Consider the following 27010-nt stretch of genomic DNA (forward strand, 5'->3'; position numbering starts at 1 on the left):
ATCTTGTGCTCTTCCTTCAGCACATGGGCTTGTTATTTGCCTCCAAAGGCAAATAATCTTGAAGGCTGAGAAGCAACTTTAAAATCTGGAATAGTCAAGCTTTTATTTTCCACAGAATGACAGTAGCCTAGGGCTGTGATTAATCTAGTGTAATGCAGTACTAATTTTATTCCATTTCTTTCTTCTGAATAGTGTGCAATTTATCAGCTGGTTTTATGGTAGTGCTGATGATAATAAAAAAAACCCTCATGATGACTAATTTTTTTTAATCTTTTCATTTCCTTCCCATTACATACAGAAAAAAAAACATCCTGACACTATAAAGATGAACTGAATTACATTTAAGGCAGCAATATGGCTTCCATTCGATGTAGTTCCCACAGAAAACTACTTTAGAATGCTTGAACATAAGGCATTTTAAGAATTGAATAACCCAGCTGAGCAGATAGGCTTGGCAGTTGGAGACAATATCAATGAAACAGTATATGCTGGCCTAATTGCCATCATAATCTCTGAGAAAAAAAGGATGGGAGATAGCTTATGGAATATTTATTGGGCCATTTTCCACCTGAAATCATTTCTGCTGTTCCCACCCCCGCCCCCAATCTGGCTATCTTTTTGAGCACAAGCTATTTGAAACAGTCTTCTTAGACATAACACTTCCAGAAATGATAATGCTGCTGTTATTATAATTCCAGTATGACCCTTCTAGCACTTTTACCAGACTCAAATTATACTAGATTCAATTAATTTTAACTTTAGAGTGTTACAATGTACATAACGTTGGAAATCCAACATTAAATATTAACCGCCTCACTGTAAGAAAGTGCAATTCTGCTTAATGGGCCCCAAACCACACTAGACATAATGGAGTAAATGAGATAAAATTCAGTAAAAATGTAGAGTTTTCCATCTTGTCTTTTACAGGCTTAATGGTTCTATTGCTTGTCTCCCTTCAAAACCTACATAATTCAACTCTTTACATCTGGAGACCTTTAAGAATACTCTACAGGTTAAGGACATTTTTCATGGGGGAGATCCTAGTCATCAGATCATTTGCCAAGTGGCCACAGTGACTTTGTGCTTTGCAGCATTACACAGGAAGGAAGAGTTTGCATGCTGTATTTCTCCTAAAAGCCTTTTATGAGAAGGGAAGCCTAATCTAGGGTAAATACATGCAGGCACTGCTCTTCTAGAATAAGATGGGCCACCTCCACCTTCCCAGCCTTCCTAAGCAGCTGGAAGCTATAATGGTGAGCATGGCTTCTGTGGCAGAGAGGATTCTACTGGGTCTTAAATGTGCACAGATGTCTTGGAGAGTAAATTCAGCATATGTCCTTGGGAGAGAGTATTATGAATGCACCATGCCTAAGTTACATAAAAAGATGAACATGATTAACATCTTCCCCTGTGGTTTAGAGAAATGTCGCTCGGAATAAAGATGTTATACAATTTACTGTATGGTTTACCCCACAATAATTGTATGCAGTGAGAGCATCCAACAAGTATATAAAAGATGTTTGCCTGGCAAAATGCACCTGTTTTTAAGCAATTGACTGTACTGATTTGCTTTCTTGATAACACTGATTTGAGAAATTCCCCGAAAATTACACTAAACAATGGGCTGGTAGATGACCCATGCACATACTTATATATTCATGTGTATATATATACACACATGAGCTTGAAACCCAGAGTCTCAAATATCTTTCCTCTTGTTCTCCTGCCTCTCCTTCCTTGCTAGACAAATCCATTCTTAGAACTGGACTTTCATGTTTAATAACTGTAAGGGAGGCATCTGAAGCTAATTCTGACCACTGCTTGGTTTCAGGTAAAATCACATTTCTAGCTCTGTCAGGCTCCTGTTGAGTAGGAGACTTGATGCCTGACACCTTCCCAGGTCGCTGCTGGTGTCTGACTATGCTTTGGCAAGTGGATTTCGTGACTGGCATATATCACTTTCTGCAAAACAAATGCAAGCCTCATCAAAATGCAGCTGCTGCACTGTCCTTTCCCTCACAACACTGGACTTCATACTTTCACCACCTCAAACTGCAATTGTAGCATGATTGCTTTGATTGCATCTGGTGCTCACTCCTGTACAACTGAGAATACTAAGTCCAAGCCCATGGATGCTGCTATTATGTCCTTACTATGGCATACTCTATATAATTTCTATTTCAACACCCCCCACCCCCCCCCCGATTATGAAATGTGATTTCTGCACAGCCAAGGAGGTGAAAAACTGAATCTGTTTGCAGAACAGATTTTTCCTTTTAAAAAACCCAAGCAACACCCAAGTCTTGGTTAGCCAGTATTGATCCAGATATTTCCCTAAAATGTGAAAAATCAGGATGCATTGCAGAAAGCAGCAGTGCAAATTGCTGCTCTGTTTATTTGCTGCATTTAACCCAAGACAATATCCTTCCTTTCTGTTAAGTAGGCAGCTCACATGAGTGCAAAACCCAGTGACTGATGTCTGTGAGTTATCCTGTGGGCATGAGCTTCTCTTGGAATGGAAATCTACAAGCAACAAGCAGGGCTTACCAAAGAACTTTCCATTTCTCCCAGCTTTCACATTGACTCCACAGCTGTGCCTGAGATACACCTTGTGTTTTGTTCCTTGATTTAAAACAAGAAGTCTCCCATTAAGTAACATGTGATTTAGTATAATGCCTCTATATGAAGGGTAAACACTCAGTTCAGTAGGTGTTAGCAGGGGAACGTGAATGTGTATCGCAGGTTTGCCGCTGTTGTTTGTAACACTTGTAAAACATGACAACCAAGACTATGGCACTAAAGCAAAACTTTTTATAGAGAGGCAGTGATAGAATATTCACTTCATGTAACAACTAGGAAGACCTGTACACTTTGGTTAATATTAATATAGAATAATTAAGGGAAGCAGCTACACATTTAAACTTTTCCTCAAATGGTGAAACCTAATCATTATCCGTTGTACTCTGTCAATCATACTTTAATTGCTGAAGACAGTACAGAATATAGTTTTTCTGTTCAGTGAACAGTTTAATTGCTTTGAAGTGTTAGTACTTACATGAGTACATGTGAAAATGGCTGTTCTACTTCTCAGTAAAAACAAAATTCTATCTCCTTTGTATGAAAATGCTCCACTTCACTCATTTGCCAGATAAAAATCAGCAGGAAGAATGAGATAGCCCTATCAAATGCTGCTTTTACCCCTAGACCAACATGCCTTTTCTTTCTCAGAAAGAAAAGCCAGATTTGTGGTGAATATTGTTTGGAGTAGTGTTGGAGACAGGATCTAATATTTGAGGAGTGCCAGTGAGGACATGATGCAGCTGAGGCGATGGCCAGCTGTGAGTGTGAAGGAACGACTTTGGGATTTAGCATTATGGTGGTCATTTGTTGAGAGGGGCTATGAGGGCAGCAAGAGGTGGAGGGCAAGAAGTGCCCCTCTTCGTGTGTTTTTATCCAACTCCACTGCTTTTTACAGCTAAATTTTCCTCTAAAAGTTCCTTTATAGCAGTAGAGAAGACTCAGGGACAAGTGATGTTGTTTATTTCGATGGTGGAAGGGATCTGAACCTGGATGCATTGGACCTTCTACAGAGTGTGGGGAGGGCTGTGGGGTCTCCAGGCAGAACATGGGAAAGTGACACCTTTGCAGAACTCATTGCTCTGAAACCTTCACCCAGAATGCACACACAAAGCTACCCCGTGGTGAAGCTGTGCTCCTACCACCAACACTATTTCATGTTCTTGGCTAGTAAAGCCAAATGAATTGCTGTAAGGCCTCACTGATCCTGTGTACGGAGTTCCCTCAGGTTGCGTGTTGAGAGCAAATTCAACATCTTCTTGGGGTTCAGTGTCAAATGTAGCAAAGGGGGAAATGTCCTACTTTCCTCTAGCCTTAAATATGAATGGATATTCATAGTTCCCAGAGAAATGAATCCTATTGGAGCCCACTGTGTGTTTTCTGCTTCTTGGGAGTGGCCATTGTCCATGAGAAGCAATTCTAGCAGGATCCATTGTGCAGATCATCCTTCTGAATGCTAAAACAGGAGATGGTTTCATGATGCAGGGGGCTGTCAAAAAATTGTAGAGCAAAATTCCTGCTGAATTAACCTCTGCCTGATGTGAGAAGTAGGAATTCCCCAGTGTGAGATGCTGGTCCCATTATTATTAATGCCAAAGGCAATAGTTCCTGTCCTACCCATGCCAAGTGTGCAGTTTTGACCACACAGATTAATGTATAAAGGCACTATAAAAACCCTGTACCCTGAGGCCACTCATTGTGTCTACACTTTATGTGTTGTACTTTTAAAATACATGAAAGTTGGAGCTTACTAGGAGAAGTACCTGAAACTAATTACACAGAAAGCACCTGCTACACTTTCTTTGTATTGCCAAATTAGAGTTTAGATAGGTATCAGAAAACAAAGTGCACCCATGCAGGAAAAAGAAATTGTATGCAATGATGGTAATGAGATCAGGAATGTCCTACCCAATCAACAGGAGATTTTTCTGTTACCTGGAGGCAGCAGTTTTACTCAACATAAAGACCAGGTGGAGGGAGGTAAAAACACAAGTTAATAGAGAATGAGCGGGGAGGAGAGCAGCTGGAAGGATCTCTGTGTGAGACAACAGCCAAAGGAAGGAGGAGAGACTAACAGTGATGCACCATGGATACTTAAATGATGACATAGTGTACTGAACTAAGACAGACAATTAACCATACAGGATGCAGAGTTACCTGCAAAAGGCTATGAAAAACTTGGTTTGGGAAAGTGATCCAGATGGAAATGACAATAAAAGCTGGTCTGAATTGAAACAGATTTTGTCTGGTATTTTCCTGCCTAATATTTATTTGAATGCATAGTGCATAGCAGTGCATATTTTTGTTTTCTGAGAATTTCAAGAGACACTTGTTTGACATTAAAGTACAGAGCAAAATGGTGGACTTGGAGCTGTGTTGTGGTCTGCCAATGGTGAAGAATCATTTGAGAGCTCAGAAGGCATTAGTATAACTCTACAAAGATGAAGAAGAGAAGAATTTATTCTTTTGATTCTCTGTTTACTGGGGCTGGAACACGAGTTACTCTTTTTGAAAGGCACTATAAAACTGTGATATATCTTTAGAAATCAATTGCAACAACAATTTGGAACTCCAGATACACATATCAATATAACAGGCTGACTGAAATGGCACGTGATTAACTTCCAAATCTTCCTTTTGGCAGACTGAGCTTGTTTTATTGCTCACTGATTGCTTTCTTTTGTTGAAATGGCAATTACATTTCTATCACCTTCTAAATAACTTCCCTTTCTGAGGTCCATAAATGCCTATATACTGATAAATTCAATCTGCCTTTCATGTTTTGGCATTAATCAAGCAGAAAATCTTCTTAGTAACACATTTATATTTTCTCCAGAAAATGAGACCTCTTGGAATAATTGGGTCACTAACTGCAGTGGGTCTGCAATTTACATTGAAAAAGGATTTAAAATTTGTGCCTTTTTTATATGGGAAATTAAGAACCTTTTGGCTTTGCAGTCTTTACTATTTACTTAGATGAAAATTTTCAACAGAAAAAAAAAAAAAAGTCATCTGGGGGTTTTTCATTCAGCTTTCTTGAGGTTCAAGCATGCTGATAAAGACTGTGAAATGAGCAGGTCCTTACTGACTAACCTGGTCTCCTCCTATCCACTTAGTGGATAAGGGAAAGACTCTGGGTGTTGTCTACCTAGACATTACTAAAGCCTTTGACACAATTTCCCACGGCATTCTGCTGGAGAAACTGGCTGCTCATGAGTTGAATGGGTGTACTTGCTGGGTGAAAAACTGAGCCCCAAAGAGTGGTGGTGAATAGACTTAAAAGCAGTTGGTGGCCAGTCACAAGTGGTGTTCTCCAGAGGTCAGTACCAGGGCCTGTTCTCTTTAATATTATTATCAGTGATCTGGATGAAGGGATTGAGGGCACCTTCAGTAAGTTTGTAGACAATACCAAGATCTGGGTCCCACACTTGGGTCATAACAACCCCATGCAATGCTTGAGGAAGAGTGGCTGGAAAGAGATGGAAAAAGACCTGGAGTGTTGGTCTACACCTGGCTGGACGCGACGATCTTGAAGGTCTCTTCCAACCTGGTTTATTCTATGTATTCTAAACATGTCAAGAATATGAGCAGTGTGCCCAGGTGGCCAAGAAGGCCAACAGTATTTTAGCTTGTATTGGAAAAAACATGGCCAGAAGGACAAGGACTCAGCACTGGTGAGGCTGCACCCCAATTACTGTGTTAAGTTTTGGACTCTTCACTACAAGGAGGACACTGAGGTATTGGAGAGCATCCAAAGAAGGACAATGAAGCTGATAAGGAGTCTTAGAGCACATTACTTATGAGGAACACTTGAGGAAACTGGGGCTGTTTAGCCTGAAGAAAGGGAAGATGAGGGGAGATCGTTTTGTTCTCTATATCAATCTGAAAGGAGGTTGTAGTGAGGTCAAGGTCAGTCTCATCTCCCAGGTAGCAAGGGATAGGAGAAGAGGAAATGGCCTCAAATTGTGCCACTGCAGGTTTAGTTTTGATAGTAGGAAAAAATTATTTGCCAAAAGGGCTGTCAAGCTCTGGAACAGGCTGTCCTGGGAAGTGGTGGAGTCACCATCCCTGGAAGTAATTAAAAGATACGTAGATATGGCACTTAAAGAAATAGTTTAGCTGTGGACTTGGATGAGTTAATGATTGGCCTCGAGATCTTAAAGGTCTTTTCCAGCATAAACAATACTATAAATCTATGGGTGCTTTCTAGGGAAACTAAAGTTATTTACTTTCAAAGACTGGAACACCAGGAAAAACGTGTGATGCCTGGCAATTGCTGAGTTTCAGTTAAATCTAAGAATTTGAGAATTAAGCTGAGAGGCTCAAACCCATAGTTGAAAACAAACACAATTGCTGGTCCAAGTTGTGCAAGCTTTCAGTCTCCTAGTGAGAGTCTAGAAAACACCAGTGTCCCTGTCCTGCTTTCACACCACTTTCCCTATGTGCCTCATATTGCTGCTTTAGTATCTATGCTAGGTGGCTATTCTGATGTCTTGTTCTCCCTACACAGGAATGGGAAGTGTTGGTTGCAAATAATGGGTGAACTGAACCCAGTTCAGCACCTTTCATAAGTCATCCAAAGTCAGAAGTAACCTGGTTAAAACCCTTAACAGCACTTTGAAAGTCTTCCTCTGAGAAATCAGCTGTCAAGAGAAATGGGGAGGAGGAGCTGGTAGCAAGACTTTTCCAAGGACTCATACAAGAGCTTGTAAACAGCAAACACATCCACTGTGCTCTTGCATACATTAAATAAAACAAAAGGGTGTGTCAGGAATGTTCTTAAAATTTTGATTTTGTGACACTCTTTTATTACTTTCTGCATTTTTTTCAGTCACAGGTTATTAGATTTGGAGCTTTGGAGTTACAACACATCAGTATATGTTGGTTATGCTGCCCCTAATGACTTTCTTAGCTCCCTCAAGTACAAACATCTTGCATAGTTATCTATCAAGTGAGCACAATCTTTTACAGGTTCATTTGTCTTAGGAATGAAGAGCTTCATGTTTCCCCTGATACTGAAAGCAAGACTTCAATGAAGTCCAAAATGTTCAGTGCATAGAAAAGACTAAATTTTGCTTGGCCTCAGCAACATTTAAAGTGATCTTAATGAGATTTCTGGCACAAGATTGCTTCAGCCATTACCATTAATTACAAGTTTTCTCCTCCTTTCTTCCCCCCTCCCCCCAAGTAGTACTCTGTATAAGTGCTCTCAGCAAGCTGCCCATTGTCAAAGTAGTTATTGATCTTTTTGACATGCCTAATCAGCCTAACTTTGCTGATAATAGAATAGTCAGTCTGCAGTGCCTTGATGTTATTGACAATAAATAAAAGGATATATCTAAAAAGACAATGAAAAATCCAGTTTGATGACAATAATATATTAAGCACTATCAACCCTTACACATCATCACATATTATATCAGCCTTGCTATTTGAGAGATGCAAAAATGGGCTTAACATACATGAAACTCACCACATTTTTATTCCTTTCATGCTATTTTCACTGTTGAATTCTCATGCAAAATACTGAAAGAAAGTTCCCCTGTTTCATGCAGATTTGTTATTAAAATTCTTTAGTTTCCCTTCACAGAATCACAGAATTGTCAGGGTTGGAAGAGACCTCAAGGATCATGCAGTTCCAACCCCCCTGCCATGGGCAGGGACACCTTCCACTAGATCAGGTTGCCCAGAACCACATCTAGCCTGGCCATAAAAACACTCAGGGATGGGGCTTCCACTGCTTCCCTCGGCAACCTGTGCCAGTGTCTTACCACCCTTATGGTGAAGAGCTTCTTCCTAATGTCTAATCTAAATCTCCCCTCTGTTAGCTTGGATCCATTTCCCCTAGTCCTATCACTCCCTGACACCCTAAAAAGTCCCTCCCCAGCTATCTCATAGGCCCCCTTCAGACACTGAAGGCCACAATAAGGTCTACTCGGAGGCTTCTCTTCTGCAGACTGAATAGCCCCAACTCTTTCAGTCTGTCCTCATAAGAGAGGTGCTCCAGCCCTCTGTCATCCTTGTGGCCTTTCTCTGGATACTTTCCAGCTCTTCAGCTACTTACAGGAGAGGGAGATGGTTTTTCACAAGCTTTAGCCAAAGTACTAGCTAGTTTCATTGATTTAAATGGTATTTACATTAATTCCCACATGAAATATAGCTATTATTTTATCAAAGTGGATTTCTTTCTTTTATTTTCTTTTCTTTTTGACTTTTTGCATAACAAAACTCAGTGCAGCAAGAGGATTATCCTGAGTTTTTTGTCTGTGGCAGGTCTTTTTTGGTATTGATGTTTGAAACACAATTCTTTATCGGTTGTTAGAAACATATCTGATAAACGGAAAATGTGCAGTGCAGAGGGGGAGAAAAGGACAAGAATAAGAATTGAAATATCCTTGAGTGGTAAATGTAGAAACATGGAATTGTAGAATCATAGAACAGTTTGGGTTGAAAGAGACCTTAAAGATCATCTAGTTTCAACCTTCCTGACATGGGTAGTGACACCTTCCACTAGACCAGGATGATCAAAGCCCCATCCAACCTGGCCTTGAGTGTTTCCAGGTATGGGGCAGCCACAACTATTCTGGGCAACTTGTTCCAGTGTTTCACCACCCTCACAGTAAATAAATTCTTTCTAGTATCTAATCTAAATCTACCCTCTTTCAGTTTAGATCTGTTACCTTTCATTCTATCACTACACTCCTTGATAAAGAATACCTTACTATCTTTCTTGTAGGTCCCCTTTAAGTACTGAAAGACTGCTAGAAGGTCTCCTTGGAGCCTTCTCTTCTCTAGGCTGAACAATATAACTGAAATATACTTCATAGAAAGGGAACTATAATTGTTGCAGAAATAACTAGAGTAAATCTACATGGTAACCAGAACTGGGCCTTACACAGTCTCTGTACCTTATGTTTCTGATATAATTTAATAAAAATGTCCCTCAAGACATCTCATTAAATGTGACTCATTATTGTGGAACTCCAGCTACTGCTTCTGTAGCTTCATTATTTTTAGTGCAGCCCACAATGCTGCCACTGTGAATATATCCTTCAAATATCAGCCAGGCACTAACCAAAGTCTGCTGTGAGTTATGACACTGAGTAGAATAGAATAGAATAGAATAGAATAGAATAGAATAGAATAGACCAGGTTGGAAAAGACCTTCAAGATCATCTAATCAACTAAACCATGGCACCAAGCACCCCATCCAGTTTCTTCTTAAACACTTCCAGTGACAGGCACTCCACCACCCGCCCAGGCAGCCCATTCCAATGGCCAATCACTCTTTCTGTGGAGAACTTCTTCCTAACCTCCTGCCTAAACCTCCCCTGGCGCAGCTTGAGACTGTGTCCTCTTGGTCTGTTGGTGGTTGCCTGGGAGAAGAGACCAACCCCCACCTGGCTACAACCTCCCTTCAGGTAGTTGTAGTCAGCAATAAGGTCTCCCCTGAGCCTCCTCTTCTCCAGGCTAAGCAACCCCAGCTCCCTCAGCCCCTCCTCACAGGGCTTGTGCTCCAAACCCCTCACCAGCCTTGTTGCCCTTCTCTGGACACATTCCAGCAAGTCAACATCTTTCCTAAACTGAGGGGCCCAGAACTGGACAAAGTACTCAAGGTGTGACCTAACCAGTGCTGAGTAGAGGGGCACAATGACCTCCCTGCTAGCCACACTATTCCTGATACAGGCCAGGATTCCATTAGCCTTCTTGGCTCCCTGTAAAACTACTGTGTTTGAAAGCTCTCTCAGAAAACACTCTTGTTCTACTCAGTGCTTAACTTCTGAACCACCACTGTGCTATGATGATTATTTATTTTGAAAGGGTGATAGTTTGACTGGAATCATTCTTCTCAGGCAATGCAATACAGATATGAGTGCTTGTGTATAACTCACTCCAATTAATTAGCTTGTTGGTATTTTATTAAGCATTAGCTGAAAGTGTTTTTCTTTTCCCTAATCTACAGTTCTTCAGGCTTTCAGCTAACTAATTGGATGCTACCTTTTTTATTTACAAGGGGATTGAGATGGTGAGTTATAGTTCATTCTGAGTCAGTACTCCCTTGATGATTGATTAGTGCCACTTGAAACAAGTTCAGAGACGTTATATGATATGCTCTGGGTATGCACTGGGCTGTCCAGCTGCTAAGTCAGCAGAGGAAGAAAACCACCATGCCTGCTAATTCAGAAATGCTTTTTCTGCTTGCTCTCAGCCATGCCACACTCTACTAATGTTACTGCTGTTAATGAGAAAGGGCTTCTTTTAGAGATGCTGAAGCCAAGCTGCTTCTCACATATCAAAACATGTGTTGGACTCTGTTGCAAAGGTGACTTTTCTGCTCTCCAATGTGGGGACAGAGGAATAGGAGGAGGATACTGGCTTTCCTTCCCACTCATTACAATTTAAAGACATGGAAGGAATCTGAGATCTGCTTGATAACACTGAGGACTTGTGTTCCAATGATTTGTGGCCTGTTTGTGATTTGTGGGAGAGGTAAATTTAGCAAAGATTTTTGTTCATGTGAGATTGTCTTCTGTAAGACAAAATGGGAAGCTGAGTAGGTGTGTCGATTTCTTCATAACACTGTCAAGTGGCAGTTCACATTAAAACTACTGAGTGGATGCCTTTGCTCTAGGAAGCAACACAGTGATTTTTACTTTACTGCAGTTAGAAACTATTCAATGTGAGGGATGGATAGAAATCCTTACTCATAGGTCCAGTAAAATCTAGGATAACCAACTGTTTGTTTTTTTATAAAAAAGAAGCAAAAGAAAAGAACTGAAGTTTTGATCCACTTTAGCTACCTCTGATGTTAAGTGACAGGAGCTACGTACCAATTTAGTGACTATTTTATACATAGAGCTACAATTTGTTATTGCATGTCCTTGCAGAAGGCCAATATGTAATAGCACATGGATGAGAAGCCTATGGTATTATTGACTGAGCAATTAGAAGTCAGTTATTTGTTATATGCATACATAGCAGGATCATATATCTGAAATCACCCTTTAAAGGACTTCATCATGTCAGTGCAGCAAAGGTCTATGGGGATTGTTCTAAAAAGATACTCAGTCTGGAATGTCTGCAGCAGTGGAGGCAGTGACAGATGTTTGTGGGCAAACAGCTGACACAAAAGAAATTTTCCCAAGAGGTGATGTTTGACAGCTGCAGCAGGTAATTCAAACACAGCACATCTTGAATTAGAGTTCTGATGGGCAATCAAGTTGTTGTGCTGTGAAACTTCTCCTCATTTCAGCGGAGCCAGAGCAACTGTTTGTGGGTGTGTCTTTATTCCACAGAAAATGACAATGCAGGGATGAACAACGTCCTGATCTAAATGATGGATGAAGAAGGTGTATAGCTGTTGAATCTGATGTGCTTTTGAGTGCAGCCAGGCAGGCAAATGAAGAGGCAAAAGCCTTCTTAAATTCATCCCTGACTTAACTCAGACTGTACGCTAAGCTACTTCGTGTTCCTGCACAGTGGGTCTAAGCCAAAAGCAGGCATGAGGACAGCTGCCATCACACAGCTAATGTGCAGTAACCTGTTCCTCCAAATCAGCATTATGTCAATTTAAAGAATTGATCCTAGTACCTAAACCCATAGACTCCATCATGCAGTCACTGGTTTTGCGAGCTAGAATTAGAAACAGAGGAAGAAATATACTTTTGAGCCCTCTAATCCAAAGTTGCTGACCCAATTGCACAGATTCAGAGACTCCATTCTGGCAGCAGGTCTGTCTTTATTGAACACTTCCCTTTACTGACAGCCTTAGGGCTGGTCAGAGGGGAAACAAAATAGAGACAAGAGTATTGTGATCAGCAAAAAGAGTCCTGTAGTCCTGCAGCAGCCTTGTGTTACTGGCAAATAACTTGGCAGGAGATTTACAGCTAAATACAAAGTGCTGCAGGAAATGTTAAGATCTAATTTTAAGTCACATTCCTCTTTCCCTCTGATAATATTTTTCAGACTAGTGGACTCTCAAACAATTTTTGGTGCTGAACAGGCTTCAGAATATTTGCTACGCTCATTTCAAATGTTTCTCTACTTGCTCTGCTGCTCTCAGTGATGAAAGAAGAGATATATTTTTTTACCATCATCATCCTAAATCCCTTTAGCTTTAGATTTGGAAAAGATTATAGATTTCATTTAAAAATGCCCTTTGGTGGTGTATTTCTTATTCCAAGTCCAAGGTTATGCTTTTACACATGGAAACTTTGTACTGTTTTTTTTTTCCACAGTTAACAATTTTCCTGCTTAAAAACCTTTTGTTGTTGTTGGGTTTCTTTGGTTTGTTTTGTTTGTCCCCTCAAATGAGTTTTAACTGGCTCCATCCCAAAATGACATATTTGCCCTTAGTCAGCTTTTTCCTAAGATGACTTAGTTTTCATCAAGTGGGAGAACAACATCTGTTAAGACTTCCTGGTTTATAACAAGCCTATATATCTACTTATGACAAAACAGAGGGCAATGCCAGGTAGCAGGGAACAGAATGAGTAGCAGGTAGCAGCAGACTGAAATCCCAGATATTCCTACTGAGGTATTTACTACGTATCTGACAATATTCTTACTGACTTTCCAGTTATACAGCTGTCAGTGATTGGAGGCAAAAATAAAACCTATAGGGATTGGCCATTATATCTATATAAAGATATGCAAGTAGAAATGAAAAACAGACTAAATTACAATATACATCATGAAGTACCAGCTTCATATTATAACAGTACTGGGCAATACCAGTGTGTTTGGGTACCCAGAGGATAGATGCACTTTTCAATTTCTGATTGCCTTTCTGTGGGAAATGCCCATTGCCTGATATTTATTGGAAATAATCCCTTGTAGAGCAATCCTTTACCCCATCCATGGTGTTTTTCATTCACTACTCTCCCTAAGCAGGGAGGGAAACTGAAGTGAAGTGACCTTTTCCAAAGCTTGAGGAAATGGCAAGGAGAAGATGAAAAGCCCAGGGATTTTACATCAGTGACAATCTTGGTTCTGAGTTTTAATCAGTGTGGCCAGATTCTTGGCTAGGTCCCAGCATTTGTGAAGTTGGAAAGCATGAGGCAGACTGGCTGCAATGCCCTAACATTGGGAAGAGCTGCAACTTTTTGAAACAATGCATATAAGCACTGTTCCCTGGCCTTTCCTTGCTACCATTGCATCAGGGGTGGGAGGATGTTATTCATGAGTGCTAGGGCACAAAGCAGAGGATGACACTCTCCACATGCAGTGAGCCACCTCCTCCTAGCACTCAAGGAGCTCAATAATAGCATCCAGAGAAAATGGAGCTGGTTTCTCCCCATGCCTTAGATATGTGGTTCAGACCTTTGAGCTGTCTTTGGACCTGTGTCTGCAACATGCTGCACTTCAATCAATTCCATACCATAAATCTTGGAAAGGCCTTTTAACTAGGAAGAAGCGGTGTGCAAATGTGGCTGTGCCAATTCCATGCTAATGAAGTCTCACTGTGGTGCTTAATTTTTAGAACCCTTTCTGATTTTAGGCTTCTGCTAGATGAAAAATTTCTCATACATCATGCTTCATTGTATAGTGTAGATACGTCTTAAAATATGTCATACCCACAGGGTCAAATGACAGCACTGAACAATCAGAAGCTAACACACTGTACATTAACTTTCCCACGTAGTGTTCTGCAGCAGGGAGTCTGATGCCTAATTAATGCAAATCCCACCAGTTTTGTCAAGCTGTGGTCACTTCTACTGCTAATATCTCTTCAGCTGATCAGGCATTAACTGTGGTGGGGCAGTATATTTACTATTTAGTCATTACAAATGTTCACACGTTAGAAGATGAGGGGATTCAGATTGCTGTAGATTTTCCTGGGCATAATGTCCTGGCTAAAGGGACAGATTAGCAGCAGGTTTAAACTGTTTGCAGCAAGCAGTACAAAAACCCTGGTAGCTCCAGACTTGGTGTTGATTCAGCTGTCCCCACAGCCAACTGACTTCTGTTGGCTCCAGTGAATGGTATTGACAGTGGACACATGATTAAACGTGTGTTAAAAAGCAAGCAAGGACAGAGCAACAGAAGCAATTTCTGTGCTAAGCAGAGGAATATGAAAGGTGGTAAGAGAGGGAGAGTCTTATAGAGTCTAATACATCACTGATCCATTCATCTGAGGAATGAATAAAAAATTATAAGCCTGACTTTCAAAATGCTTTTGAAACATTCTACAGAAAAAATTTAGTCTTAGAATTTTGACAGCATGATGGGTATTTCATGAAAGGTGCAGGCTCAGGTTGAAACCCCAAATATTTCTTAGCCAAGCATTTTTTAAAGAAAAATCTTTCTATCAAAAAAAAAAAAAATCATAGAATCAGTAAGGTTGGAAATGACCTCAAAGATCATCAAGTCCAACACAGCCTGCAGAAGATACACATAGAAGACATTAGGAGGGAGCACTTTTTACTAATGAGAAAGTTTTGTGTTCTAGAATCTTATTTAGTTCTTAATACTCCATTTAAAAAAAAAAAAAGAAAAAAAAGATGAAACCAACAAAAAATATGCACACCATAGTTTTCCTTTCTCATCTACATTTCAGTAAATGCAAAATGATAAATGTATAACAATTTAAAGTACATTTAATTTCCTTTCTAAAAGCACCAAGTGTAATAAAATGTGTTTTCTTGTTCATCCTCAGAGGGCCCTATGCTTAAATGATATTACAGTGTATGAGGAATATAGGACTAAGCATTGGCTGCAGAACATCACAGTGCTGCTGTGAGTTTAGTTAATCCAGATTTTTGTTACTTGTAGCAACTGTATAGACAGAAATGGCATGATCATTCCTTACCAGCTCATTGCTGCCATCCTCATCAAAATCCTCCTCTATCCCATCAGTCATATCTTCTCCATCCCCATCTGCATCTGGCCCTCCTTCAATTGGCTCTTCTGTAGAGTTATCTGCATTCTCTGATATGCATTCCTCTTGAATCAAATCAGCATTATCTTCCATCTGTTTCTTTTGAGCTTCTGTAAGGAAAACATACTCTATAGCGATTCAGTAACCTTCCCTATTGGTGGCAAAGAAAAGTGCTCTCAAGAAGAAACCTAACCATCTGCAGATGTGCTGGCTTTGTGTGTTAATATCTACCAAGCAAACATGATCCAACCTCTTGTTTTCAAAAGTTAATTAATAAATCAACCATAGCCCCAATGTGCTTATCTATCCCATGCAGTGGAGAAAGGTTTGATTTACCAGCAGATTCAGCTATTTGATTTTCTGGACTTTGTCTTGAGAATCCAATTGGCATAGCCACTATATATTTACTTATCTGCAGCCAAAGAGAAGTACATAAATCTCTGTACTCTGAGAAGTGGAAGGTTGTTAACTGCCAATGAGTGAACAAGGATTTGCATAAATTTGCTGTGACTATATCTTAACAACCATGCAGATAAGCAACAAATCCCTCTAGACAACCAAATGTATTTTTAAATGCAGTAAGTTTCTCTCTGTTGGTAAGATGCCCTGAGTTAACTGGGGAATGCCCCCTCCACCTCCCTCAGTTACTCAAATATAGACTTCCTATTAGTTTCTGCAATGTGTAAAGACCATTTCTGTGGAGGCCCAGCGGAACTATTCTGGTTGGCTTAGCTCAGATACCTGCCTTGTTGTGATTAGGTGTTGTGAGACTCCTGGATATGCTTAGGAGTTTCATCCAGCCAGCAGAAATCCAGAGGAGGATTGAAGGAGAAATGACAGACAGACTGTCCAGAAAAATGGTGGGTGAATCAGAGCTTTATTCCTATGTGTACTCAAAGCAAACACGGACCAGAGAATTGGTTGCATGTAGCTGGAATACTGATGTCTTTTCAGTCTGAGGGTGACAATGTCCATCAATGATCAAATTTCTAGAACAAACCCATTTCTTTCTTCATTAGGCTGACTATTCTGTAATGCTAGCACATCACCTCTTTTTGGATAGCAAATTAATCAGCAGATTGCTCTGAAGCCCTGTATTTGTCACTTCTATGAACACATTATTATTTTACTATACCTTATTACCACCTGGATATAGCATTCAAATCTGATCATGCTTTTCTGTGTGTTAGCCTTAAACCAAGACAATTGTTTTTCCTGCACATTTACTTTGCAACTTACTTTCATCTCAGCAATCTCTGCTAGTTTCCAGTCCCTCCATTTCAACTTAATTTATTGAAGATGTAGAACAATTCAGCTTTTCTTCCTCAGTCACATACTTTCTTCAGAAAGTTACTTGGACTTAAGATTAGAAAGTCAGCTTAGATAACTGCTTTAACAGCACTGTAGTCACGCATGTTAGTAAAATATTCAGTCCATGGAGCCTCGTGGTGCTCTACACAATATTATGCCAGTTATAAGTCAATGTGTTACTTGGCTTACTGTGCAAAGAAATGTGGATTAAATCAGCCATGCCTGCTATGTCTCACCCAACCACCTTCTGCCTCAAGCCACTTCTAAGATTAACCCAGCTGTGGCAGAGACAACTGAAGTAACTTTGGTCAAGGCTTTCAAAAAAAGCTTCCTGAAATGATGGACTTAATACATTTACAAGTGAAAACTTAGGATACAGCTACTAAAATTTAGGTCATTTACTTAACTGTCTGAACAAGCACACAGACAGGATTCTTCACAGAAGTCTAAAGTATCAACTCTTTTGGGCTCTTCTGAAAAGTTAAACTTAAGATCCTACCTTTCAGCCTCTCTCTCTGATATTGCAAGGAGAATATTCTCTAACATTTTTTTCCACACCAGAAAAGCTTCTTATCCCTGGCCTCCTGATTCAGATTTTTACAAGCAAAGGAGATATTCCTGCTATTTTCCTATTTCCAGGAAATCCTTTTCTCTCTATTTCCCCTACTGAAGTGGTCAGGCATTGATAATAGTCAAAGACAGAACATCAACAATGACTATAAGGAGAGCTTTCACACACTGAGATTGTCCACTTGGTCTAATCCATCATATTCCTACAGATGTATAGCTTTTAAGATTAATAATTAAATATTATTCATGAGAGTGATGCAAACAAAAAAATCAAAAGGGCCATATGATGGCTTCATTTTTGTGTTGTGTAAATGAGACATAGATCCAGTCTCTGATCCCCATCTTAATGAGGCTACTCCTTCCCACAAAAGAAAGAAAGAATTAATGCTGCCAAACCACAGAACAAATCTCACATCTGACACCACAAATGAAACAGTTCTGTTACTGATGTAGCTTTGCTTTACACAAATCTTTTGGCTGAGGAATGAATCACCTGCAGACAAGTCAGTCTGCATAACACTCTTCATCAGCTCAAGACACTTAAATGGGAATCCAGGCTTTTTGAGGTGCTTTTTCTCCTCACACCCTCCAGGGAGAGACAAGGAGTATGGAGGTGCAGGTTCTGCATCTGATATTTTAGAACATCAACAATTTTAAACCATTTTTAATCTCTGAGGACATTATTAATTGATTGTCTTCAAAAGGCATTACAGTATGATCCAATACAGATCAACATTTTCCTCTTTGAGCTGGTTTCTATTTAAATGCATTCACTACAGTCCTTCAGCAAAAGCAAAAACTGGATATCAAAGTATAATGATAGGCAATTTGTTTTGCATAGCAATGACTTTTGTAGCAAAGCTCCCTGAAGTAGGGATTCACCATCTCACAGCATTTCAGTACATAAGTGATTCACTGGAGTGCCTTGCAATTACATCTTCACTGATTAGACTAACTTCTAACTTACCTCCATAAAGTACAATATAGACTATAATGACTATATACTGTGTACAGTTGTCCTGTATGAGAGAGAATCACACTGTACTCGTGACTTACCTTAGACTTGAAAAATATCCACCGCTTATTTTATGAGATAAACTCAGAGCCGAGGGATTGGTCCTTGTCAGTCAACTTAGAAAATATTTGTAAATAAAAGTTTTTTAAAGAGCTGGGTTTTATAGGCATGTTTATTTTTTAACTTGTTACCCACAAAATATTTTTCTGTAGTGTGCTGCCTAAGGAGGATGCTCGTTAGTCATTTCTGAATGACAGCAGAAAAATTCTGGGTTCTGAGAGATACTCCCACAGTGGACCAGGACATATGGCAGGCACTCAGGAATGCCAGGGATACAGATCTAAATAGCACTTTTGCAAGTGGCATGTTCATCAATGTCATCTGCTAATTCCCACCAATATTTTATACAGTCTTGATGGACACTCCTTATGTGCCCTCTTGGGTGCTTTTGGCTTTATGTAAGGGATATGAGTTAGGCAAGAGACACAAATCTGAGTGCCCAGACACCCAAACAGCTGTGGATTCTGAAGCAGAATTTCACACATTTCACATAAAAACTTTCCATCAGAGAATAGGGGAGGGAAAAAAAACGAAACAACCAAAAATGGATCATTGAGAGCTTTCATGGGATGTCTGGATGTCTTCTATCTCCCTGTTGCCCTATTGGCTCTCATCAAAATCGTCTTGTTAGTGCTGTCATAGGTTGAGTTTTAACCTGCTTCTATTCATACCAGCTTCAAAGTGGAAGTGCTGGCTGGAGCAAAATATTGTGGGGCTTGAAGTTCAGATTGTAACATGAGAGGCCTCCTGTTCCATTTGTTGCTTTTGGGTTCCAGGATGTTTGGAACAGCAGCAGATGGGTGGGAGTTGACTAGTTCTGTGGTTTTCAGCTTTATGCTACCACTTTTCTGCTTTATGCTGCACTTTTTTTTTCCTTCCCCCTGCAAATAGGCTAAGCTAAGGTAATTGTGCACTGCATTATTATCTGATTGGCTTGGTATAACTTTTTATCCCAACAACTTTTATCTCAACCCGGAGTTTTTTTATGTGTTACTTTTCCCTCACTTCTGTGTTTGGGGGAAACAGGCAGGTTAACCCATTTTTAGCACTTTAACTGCTTACAGTGCACAGCTCCTGCACAGAGATATAGCACGTGATTTATATGAAAATAGCCAAGGAAATATTACAGACAGTGGTAAGAAGTAAGATTGTTTTCTGTATATAGTATGGTGAAAATACAATCTTATAAATCCCTTACAACTACTCAGCATGGCTTTAAAGTACTTCTAGGTAAGCTCATTCAAGTAACAAAATGATCACTGCAAAGATAAGAGTCTTGATTAAATTAAAAAGTAGGGTTGGATTTTGTCACTCACAAAGTTTGCCTCAAAACAAAACATTTCTAGCCAGCGACAAATTCAACTAGAGGTGCTGCAGGTTTTACAGAGATGCCACAGCTTCACACAATAGCTTAGGTTAGAAGGGATCTGTGGACTCACCAAATCTAGTCTGTCTTCAAAGCAGGGCCAAACTCAAAGGTTGGTCCAACTCCGAGGGACCTTGGCCCCAATGAGTTTTGAAAGTCTCCAAAGCTGGAGCTACTACGGTCTCTCTGGACAACCTGTTATACTGCTTAGTTGCATCTCTTTGTTCTTATGTCAAACACGAATTTCCCTTGCTGCAGATTGTGACTATTGCCTGTTGCCCAGGCAATAATTCCTGATACAGTCCATCTAATTATTCTTAATGTGGACAGCACAAGCATCCCCATGGTCAAAGACCTCTAACTTAATTCTGCTCAGTCATTTTTTTTCAGTGGTGTTTTGTTTCCAGAAGATCTAATAAGAATCTGTTCTTTCTTTTTTTATCTACTACATGGTACCAAAGGGAGAAAATAATCTTGAAACCATGTTGAAGAATATTAACTCATTCTCACAATAGTTCTTCCTGAGAGTTAATTTACCTTTCTTTAGGCTTCCATTATGAGGCAAAATTTCTGGAAGGTTTCCATTCTTTCTGGTCTGTCTCCTTGACTGATAACTAAGTTCTAATTTAATTCATTTGACTACAAATGACTTTCACCTACCTGCTTCAGCTTTTTGCTGCTTTTCAATCTTTTCCAGTCTCCCTAGCAAGGAGTCAATTTTTGTTTTGATTTGGGTTAATTCCTTCTTGATTGTTTGCAACTCATCTGATTTCACTGTGAAAAGAGAGCAAAGATGCCAAACATGAAACAAGCCATATTTGCAGCACACTGCGAACAAACCACTCTTTTTTCTTTCCTCTGTAGTACAAAGTCTACTCTCTCATTTATGTCACTATTTTTAGAGATTGAACATTTAAAACAAACATTGATGAATCCTAGGAGCACAGGCTTCTAAGTCCTAATGGCAAGAGGTTATGTGAGGTGTGTTGCCCTGTAACAAGCATTTCAAGGCAAAACATCTCAAAGTCATTCTTAATAAGTCCAAGTAACTTCTGCTGAAAAACAGCCCATAGTGAAAGAATGATAGATATGATAGATATGACAGACAGTTCACAGTCTTGCAATGCTATTTTGCTGAACTATTTTGTAATAACAATGACAATAAACAAAAGCTCCCTCACAGTAGATGTATGTTTTTTTTTCTGAAAGGTAACAAATGCTGTATTACGATCCAGTCAACAACTTCATGGCAACTACTGTTTCCAAAGCTTTCAGGTCTGGTAAGTTTTGTACTTTTCCCAATTGTTGATAACATATTAAAATAGTTATTTTCATGATCACATCCAGGGACATGGAGACAATGCTTGTAAATGAAGAGCTGAAAGAATAACTGTTTTGGAGGTGTTTTAACATCAGAAGAAACAGCACTGAAGCACTCATGAATGACCTCATTCCTATGGTATTATCATGACATGTTTTTATGCTCAGAAGATAGTCCAAAAATTCACTTGCCCTCTCTGTGCTAGGAGATCATGTTGAAACGGCCAAGAGGAGAAAATGGGAACTCTCTGCTAGCACGGAAAAATAAAGCCATTTATAAAATGTCAGCAGTAGGTAACACATCTGTCACTCTTACTGCTCTTATAGGAAGAAATAGAACATCACCTTAAGCTGTGAGGAACCAGCAATAGAGAGCACTGAGCCTATTGCATCCATCCTTACTGCTGCAGATGGAGGATGTGCACTGACTTTGATGTGCATATCCAGAGCAATGTGAGGGCCCTCCGTGAGCCTAGGGAAAGGGACGATCTGCCACAGGGAAGGATGGGTTCCCTTTCTGTCCATAGGATCTCTTGGCTGCATGTTGCCCTGTCAGTCCTGTTCATTTGCTCTTGGGCATGTGTCTGATCATGGAATCTCATGGGTGTATTTTAGCAGACAGTCACAATATGATGAGGAGGTGTGCAGGGAAGTTGCCACCTGCCTCAGTGGTGATAAGTAAGTCCTTGGATCAAAATCAGTGTTATTGCAAACTTGGAATGCATTCACTGAGGCTGAGACCAGGACATTTTACCTTAGTGCTTGGGTCACATGCACTACAGTTGTAACAAGTCAGCTAAAAGTTATAGGTTGCTATATGTGGTAATGAACTTGTTTTATCACGTGCTTATACTGGAAACTATATCACACACTAACATATCCTGAAACCTCTGATCACATATTGAATGCATGGTAGGACTTAGAGAAAAAAAACTTAGAAGTAACCTTTGTGCTAGACACTTACATGCTCTACAGCATTTGGTCTGTATATTTGGAGAGCAAGGCATGTAAATATTCCTAGAGAAATAATGGGTCACTGTCCAATCCCCCACATCTATTACAAAATGCTATGATTCTGACAATAGTATATTCAGAAGGTTGCTGATTCCCCAGGAGCAGTGACTGCTCCATGCTGGAGCAGCAAGGTGGTACAGATTCTAGGGTGAAATGGTGTACATCTCTCCAATGGGGAATGCTAAGTCTTTGTAGCAAACAGCTGTGAAGCCAGCTGGCAACACATCATGAGTGGCCAAGTCATTGTGTTAGAGGTGTTGCTTTGGCTGGCAACCAAAAGCCTGCCAAAGCTAAAAGGTCAGAAGTCAGAAGAACACACCACAAGGACCTAATGGTGTTTGTTCCCAGTCTAAAAAGCAAAGCACAAAACAGTTGCACTTCTGAGTCTGGTAAGGAAGCAGGCACATGTGCAGGGTTACTGTCCAACTCAAGTCAAAACTCCTGCTTCACAGGGGCTTCCCTGGGGCATCTCAGTAAGAAATCAGTCTGGGAAGAAGGCTGCACCAGAGGAAAAACACACAACAGTGAGGACTCAGTAACAAAGATGTTAATAAAGGACAGGGGAGTTTTACTGCTACCTCACAAAAGTCACCTATGCCAAAACTGTTTCCTCAAGCTCTGGTCACTGAATCTACAACTTATCATTCACAGTTAATGATGTGATTCCATTGCACAGTCAATTACTTCAAGTTAACAGTAAAAAAAGACTGGGGGGGTTAAAAAGGGGGTAAATTTTTTTAGCAAGTTCCAAAATTCCAGCATTGCAATGATGTAATTAATTAAGCAACTTATTGTCTTAATTTACAGAGAACTGTAGAAATCTTCAGAATACTTCTTCTAGAGAAATTCCACTCAGTTATATTGTACTGGGGTTTTCTGTAGTAAGCACAATTGTTAAAGACAAATTATGAAGGGTTGTGATGCACAACAAGCTGTACACAAGCCAGCAACATGCCCTTGTGACAAAGGAGACCATCAACATCCTGAACATCAAGAGTGTGGTCAGCAAGTTGGAGGAGATAATCCTTTCCCTTGTCATGGTATAACCCCAGCTGGCAAGAAAGAAACATGCAGCCACTCACTCACCACTCAGCAGGATGGGTGGAAAAGAACTGGAAGGGTAAAAGTGAGAAAAAAACCTGTGGTCTGAGATTAAAATCATTGTAATGAAAAGAAAAATAACAAGGAGAGAGAAATAAAATCCAGGAAACAAAAGTAATGCAAATGAAAGAAATGGATTACCACCAATCGACTGATACCCAGCCAAATTCCAAGCAGTGCTCCCCCCCTGCCCACCCTAGCCTATCTTCCTCCTAGCTTATTGCTGAGCATGATGCTTTACGGTGTAGAATATCCCTCTGGTCAGTTGGGGTCAGCTGTCCTGGCTGCATCCCCTCCCAAGTTATTATGTACCCCCTGCCTACTCGCTGGTATGGTGGTATGGGGGTAGAAAAGGCCTTGACTCCGTGTCAGCACTGTTTAGCAGGACCTAAAACAGCTGTGAGTTACCAACATTGTTTCCAGAACAAATTGCAAATATGGCCCCACAGTAGCTACTATGAAGAAAATTAACTGTAGCCAAAACTTGCACACCCCTCTACTTCAGCAACTGTAAGGCCACATCTGGAGTACTGTGTTCAGTTCTGGGCTCCCCAGTGCAAGAGGGAAGGAAGAAGACATAGGAGATGCTTCTCAGTAGTGCCCCCAAACACATTGAAGACCATTGGCAGAAATTAAAGCATGTCAAATTCCACCTAAACACCAGAAAAAGAGTGGCTTTTGGTGTTTGTTTCTGGGGTTTTTTTTGATGGTGGTCGTTGAACACTTGCATAGGTGGCCCAGAGGAGTTGTGGGGTCTCCATCTTTGGAGGAACTCAAAGCACCATCTGGCCACAGTCCTGGGAAACTTTCTGTAGGTGACCCTGATTGAGCAGGGCAGTTGGATCAAATGAGATCCAGAGTTGCCTTCCAACTTCAACTATTCTGTGATTCTGCTGTATAAAGCTCTGAAAGAACTTTAAGGCTCTCTAAGCACAGTGTTATGGCAAAGTCAAACTGTAAATACTACATTTCAGATATCCTGCTTTGAGTATACAAATTCTCCTTTAAAACTTCACTTGTTTCTTTTTACATTGAGCTCAGACAAGAAATAAAACTGTTGACAAACATGAAACCAGAGCTGCATGTGTCCAAAATATCTGTTCATCTGCTTTTGAGCAACGGAATAGGAAAATAAAATAGCTTACTTTTTTTTTTTTCTCTGTTAGCAGATAAACAAAGGCCAGCAGGTGACAGAAATGCATGCACTGAAAGGGAAAGAAATTACTAATCAAATTCCTTAAGCACTGGCAACAAAATGGTTAAATATTTTCAAAAAACTTTGAGGCTAAAGGTAAACAAACAGGTGAGATTTGGTGATGACATGAAATCAGAAGGTATTATCTATTCAGAGTGAACTGGAATGAAAGGAGGAATCAAGCAGCTTTTAGGAATGCTACATTAGGGGAAAAAAGCTTAAATGTAATTGCATGGGGGAAAAAAAAATTCTACAACTGATTGGCTTACTGTAAAACTCCTACTCTTAATGTTAAAGCTTATCAACTGAAAAAGGCTGGCAGACTTATCCTTGGGTGTAGTTGCAATCTCAGGCTGATGATGGGCTTTCACTATAATGCAACCATAGAGAGAAAATGCAGTGCTAGGATGTGCCAAATAATGTATTACTAAAAATGGAGAAGTACCACACCACTGCATAAGCACCTGGTGAGAGCTCATCTGGAGGAATGTGTACAGGCTGACTTTTAGAGGTACATGGGAAGAAGGGCCATGAAGACCATAAGAATGGAAAGCCTGTAGTGTGACAGAAATTTTGCTTCTTTGCCCATGACAGAAGAAGGTAAAAAGAAATAAAACTTTCAAGCTAGGGTAGTGTTGGCAGCACAAATAGATATGGGGTTCAACAAGGACCAAGTACAGGGTCCTGCACCTGGGCTGGAACAATTCTCGTTATCAATACAGGCTGGAGAATGTAGTGATGGAAAGCAGCCCTGTGGAAAAGGACTTGGGAGTTCTAGTGGATGAGAAACTGGACATGAACCAATGGTATGCGCTTGCAGACCAGAAGGTCAATGGCATCCTAGGCTGCCTCTAAAGAAGTGTGGCCTGCACATCAAGAGATGTGATTCTGCCACTTTGCTCTGATAAGACCTCACCTGGGCTACTTTGTCCAGCTCTGGTGCTCTCAACACAAGAAAAACATGGACTTGATGGAGCAGGCCGAGAAGATGGCCCTGCAAATGATCAGGGTGCTGGAACACCTCTCCTATGAGGACAGGCTGAGGGAGCTGGGGATGTTCAACCTGAAGAAAAGAAGATTCCAGGGAGATGTAATAGCAACCTTCTAGTACTTGAAGGGGGCTGGAAAGGGACTGTTGACAAAGGCCTGCAGTGATTGGATGAGGGGCAATGGTTTGAAATTACAGAAGAGTAGATTTAGGGTGGATGGTAGGAGGATGTTCTTCACCATGAGGGTGGTGGAGCACTGGAACAGGTTGCCCAGGGAGGTAGTTGAGGTGCCATCCTTGGAGATATTCAAGGTCAGGATTGACAGGGCTCTGGGCAACCTAATCTAATGAAGGATGTTGCTGCTCACTGCAGGAGGATTAGACTAGATGACCTTTGGAGGTCCACTCCAACCCAAACCATTCTATGGTTGTATGAAATGAGAAACAAAATTCAGCTAGAAATCAGAAAAAACCAACTAGCTTTAAGATGAAACTTAAGGGCTTAGATAACGTGGCTACTTGTAACAGGAAGGAATTAGGTTCAGTGACTCTTTCCAGGACTCCCAGCCAGGTCAAAACAAGAGGTTTAAAACTGAGGTCAAAGACAATTTTAGAAATGCAAATGCTGATGCTGAATTACAGCTCGATTTGTAAAATGGTTTTGGCTATAACAACCAATTGGTTCTTCCACAAAACATAACTCAGATTTATTTTTATCTAAGCCCTTCATCTTAAGGTCTATTTTATCATATTGTGTTACTTCAGATTTCACTGAAAGATGGGTTAAACTGAGGAAACTAGATATAAAAAAAAATACAAGTCAAAATGAATTAATTTAAATGACTAATTCAGTACACATTTTAACATCTTAAGTGTCTACTCCTTAATGTCAAGTACAGAAGGTATATAAAAAAATCTGTGTAGTATTTTCTTCCTGTTTTCTTATTTTGCATATCTCAGGGCATACACCAAAAGATTCAGTTCCTATATTGTCAGCAACTGTGATTTATTTTCCCCCCACCCAGTCCTAAATAGCAATCTGGATCTGCATGTGAAAAACTGCTAGGTGTAGTTTCCACACCAGTGTTTCAGTTTGTTAGTTACTTTTGATGCCACAGAAAGGTTGGTTTATTGTTTCTTAGTCTTTGTGGTTAAAAAAAGAAACCAAAACATTGTCAACTGATCATTGAAAAATCACAGATGCAGGAAAGAAATCAAATCCTGATGTATTTTGTGTTGTTTTTCCACTTTTGGGTTAAATGAGGTGTTAGTACACTGCAGTTGTGCCCATCAGTGAGCAAGGCATTTTTGGTACTGTGTTTTTTTAAACATCTTTGCTGTGTGCCATGGCAGTCTGTCTTTGGACTGCTGCTCTTCAGAAGTGAGTCCTAATTTCAGTAATTTCACTGAGGGGTCTCCTGTGTTCTGACCTTTACTACCGCATGTAGAGGTCTGTTTTCTGGATCCAGCCTGAGTGTAGGGAGCAGCTATGAGAACAGTTATGCCTATATAGTTTCTACTTCCATCTGGAAAATCTGCTAGGAGATATGATCTCATGACAGTTTTGCTATATGGAGTGAAATCTTTCAACATAGGCAATACCATTATGACAC

At 40.2% G+C, this 27010-nt stretch overlaps 1 protein-coding gene across 1 annotated transcript in view; it reads right to left on the reverse strand.

Annotated features, from left to right (window-relative positions):
* Positions 1–27010, reverse strand: part of RALYL (RALY RNA binding protein like) — a 365227-nt gene that overhangs the window by 3125 nt on the left and 335092 nt on the right. Inside the window, exons 7-8 of the mRNA XM_054167309.1 lie at positions 20440–20553; positions 15389–15567 (exon numbers count right to left, since the gene is read on the reverse strand). Coding sequence (XP_054023284.1) covers positions 15389–15567; positions 20440–20553 — 293 coding nt within the window. The remainder of the gene's footprint in view (positions 1–15388; positions 15568–20439; positions 20554–27010) is intronic.

This window comes from Dryobates pubescens, chromosome 14 (genome assembly GCF_014839835.1).
Source record: "Dryobates pubescens isolate bDryPub1 chromosome 14, bDryPub1.pri, whole genome shotgun sequence".
Classification (NCBI taxonomy): Eukaryota; Metazoa; Chordata; class Aves; order Piciformes; family Picidae; genus Dryobates; species Dryobates pubescens.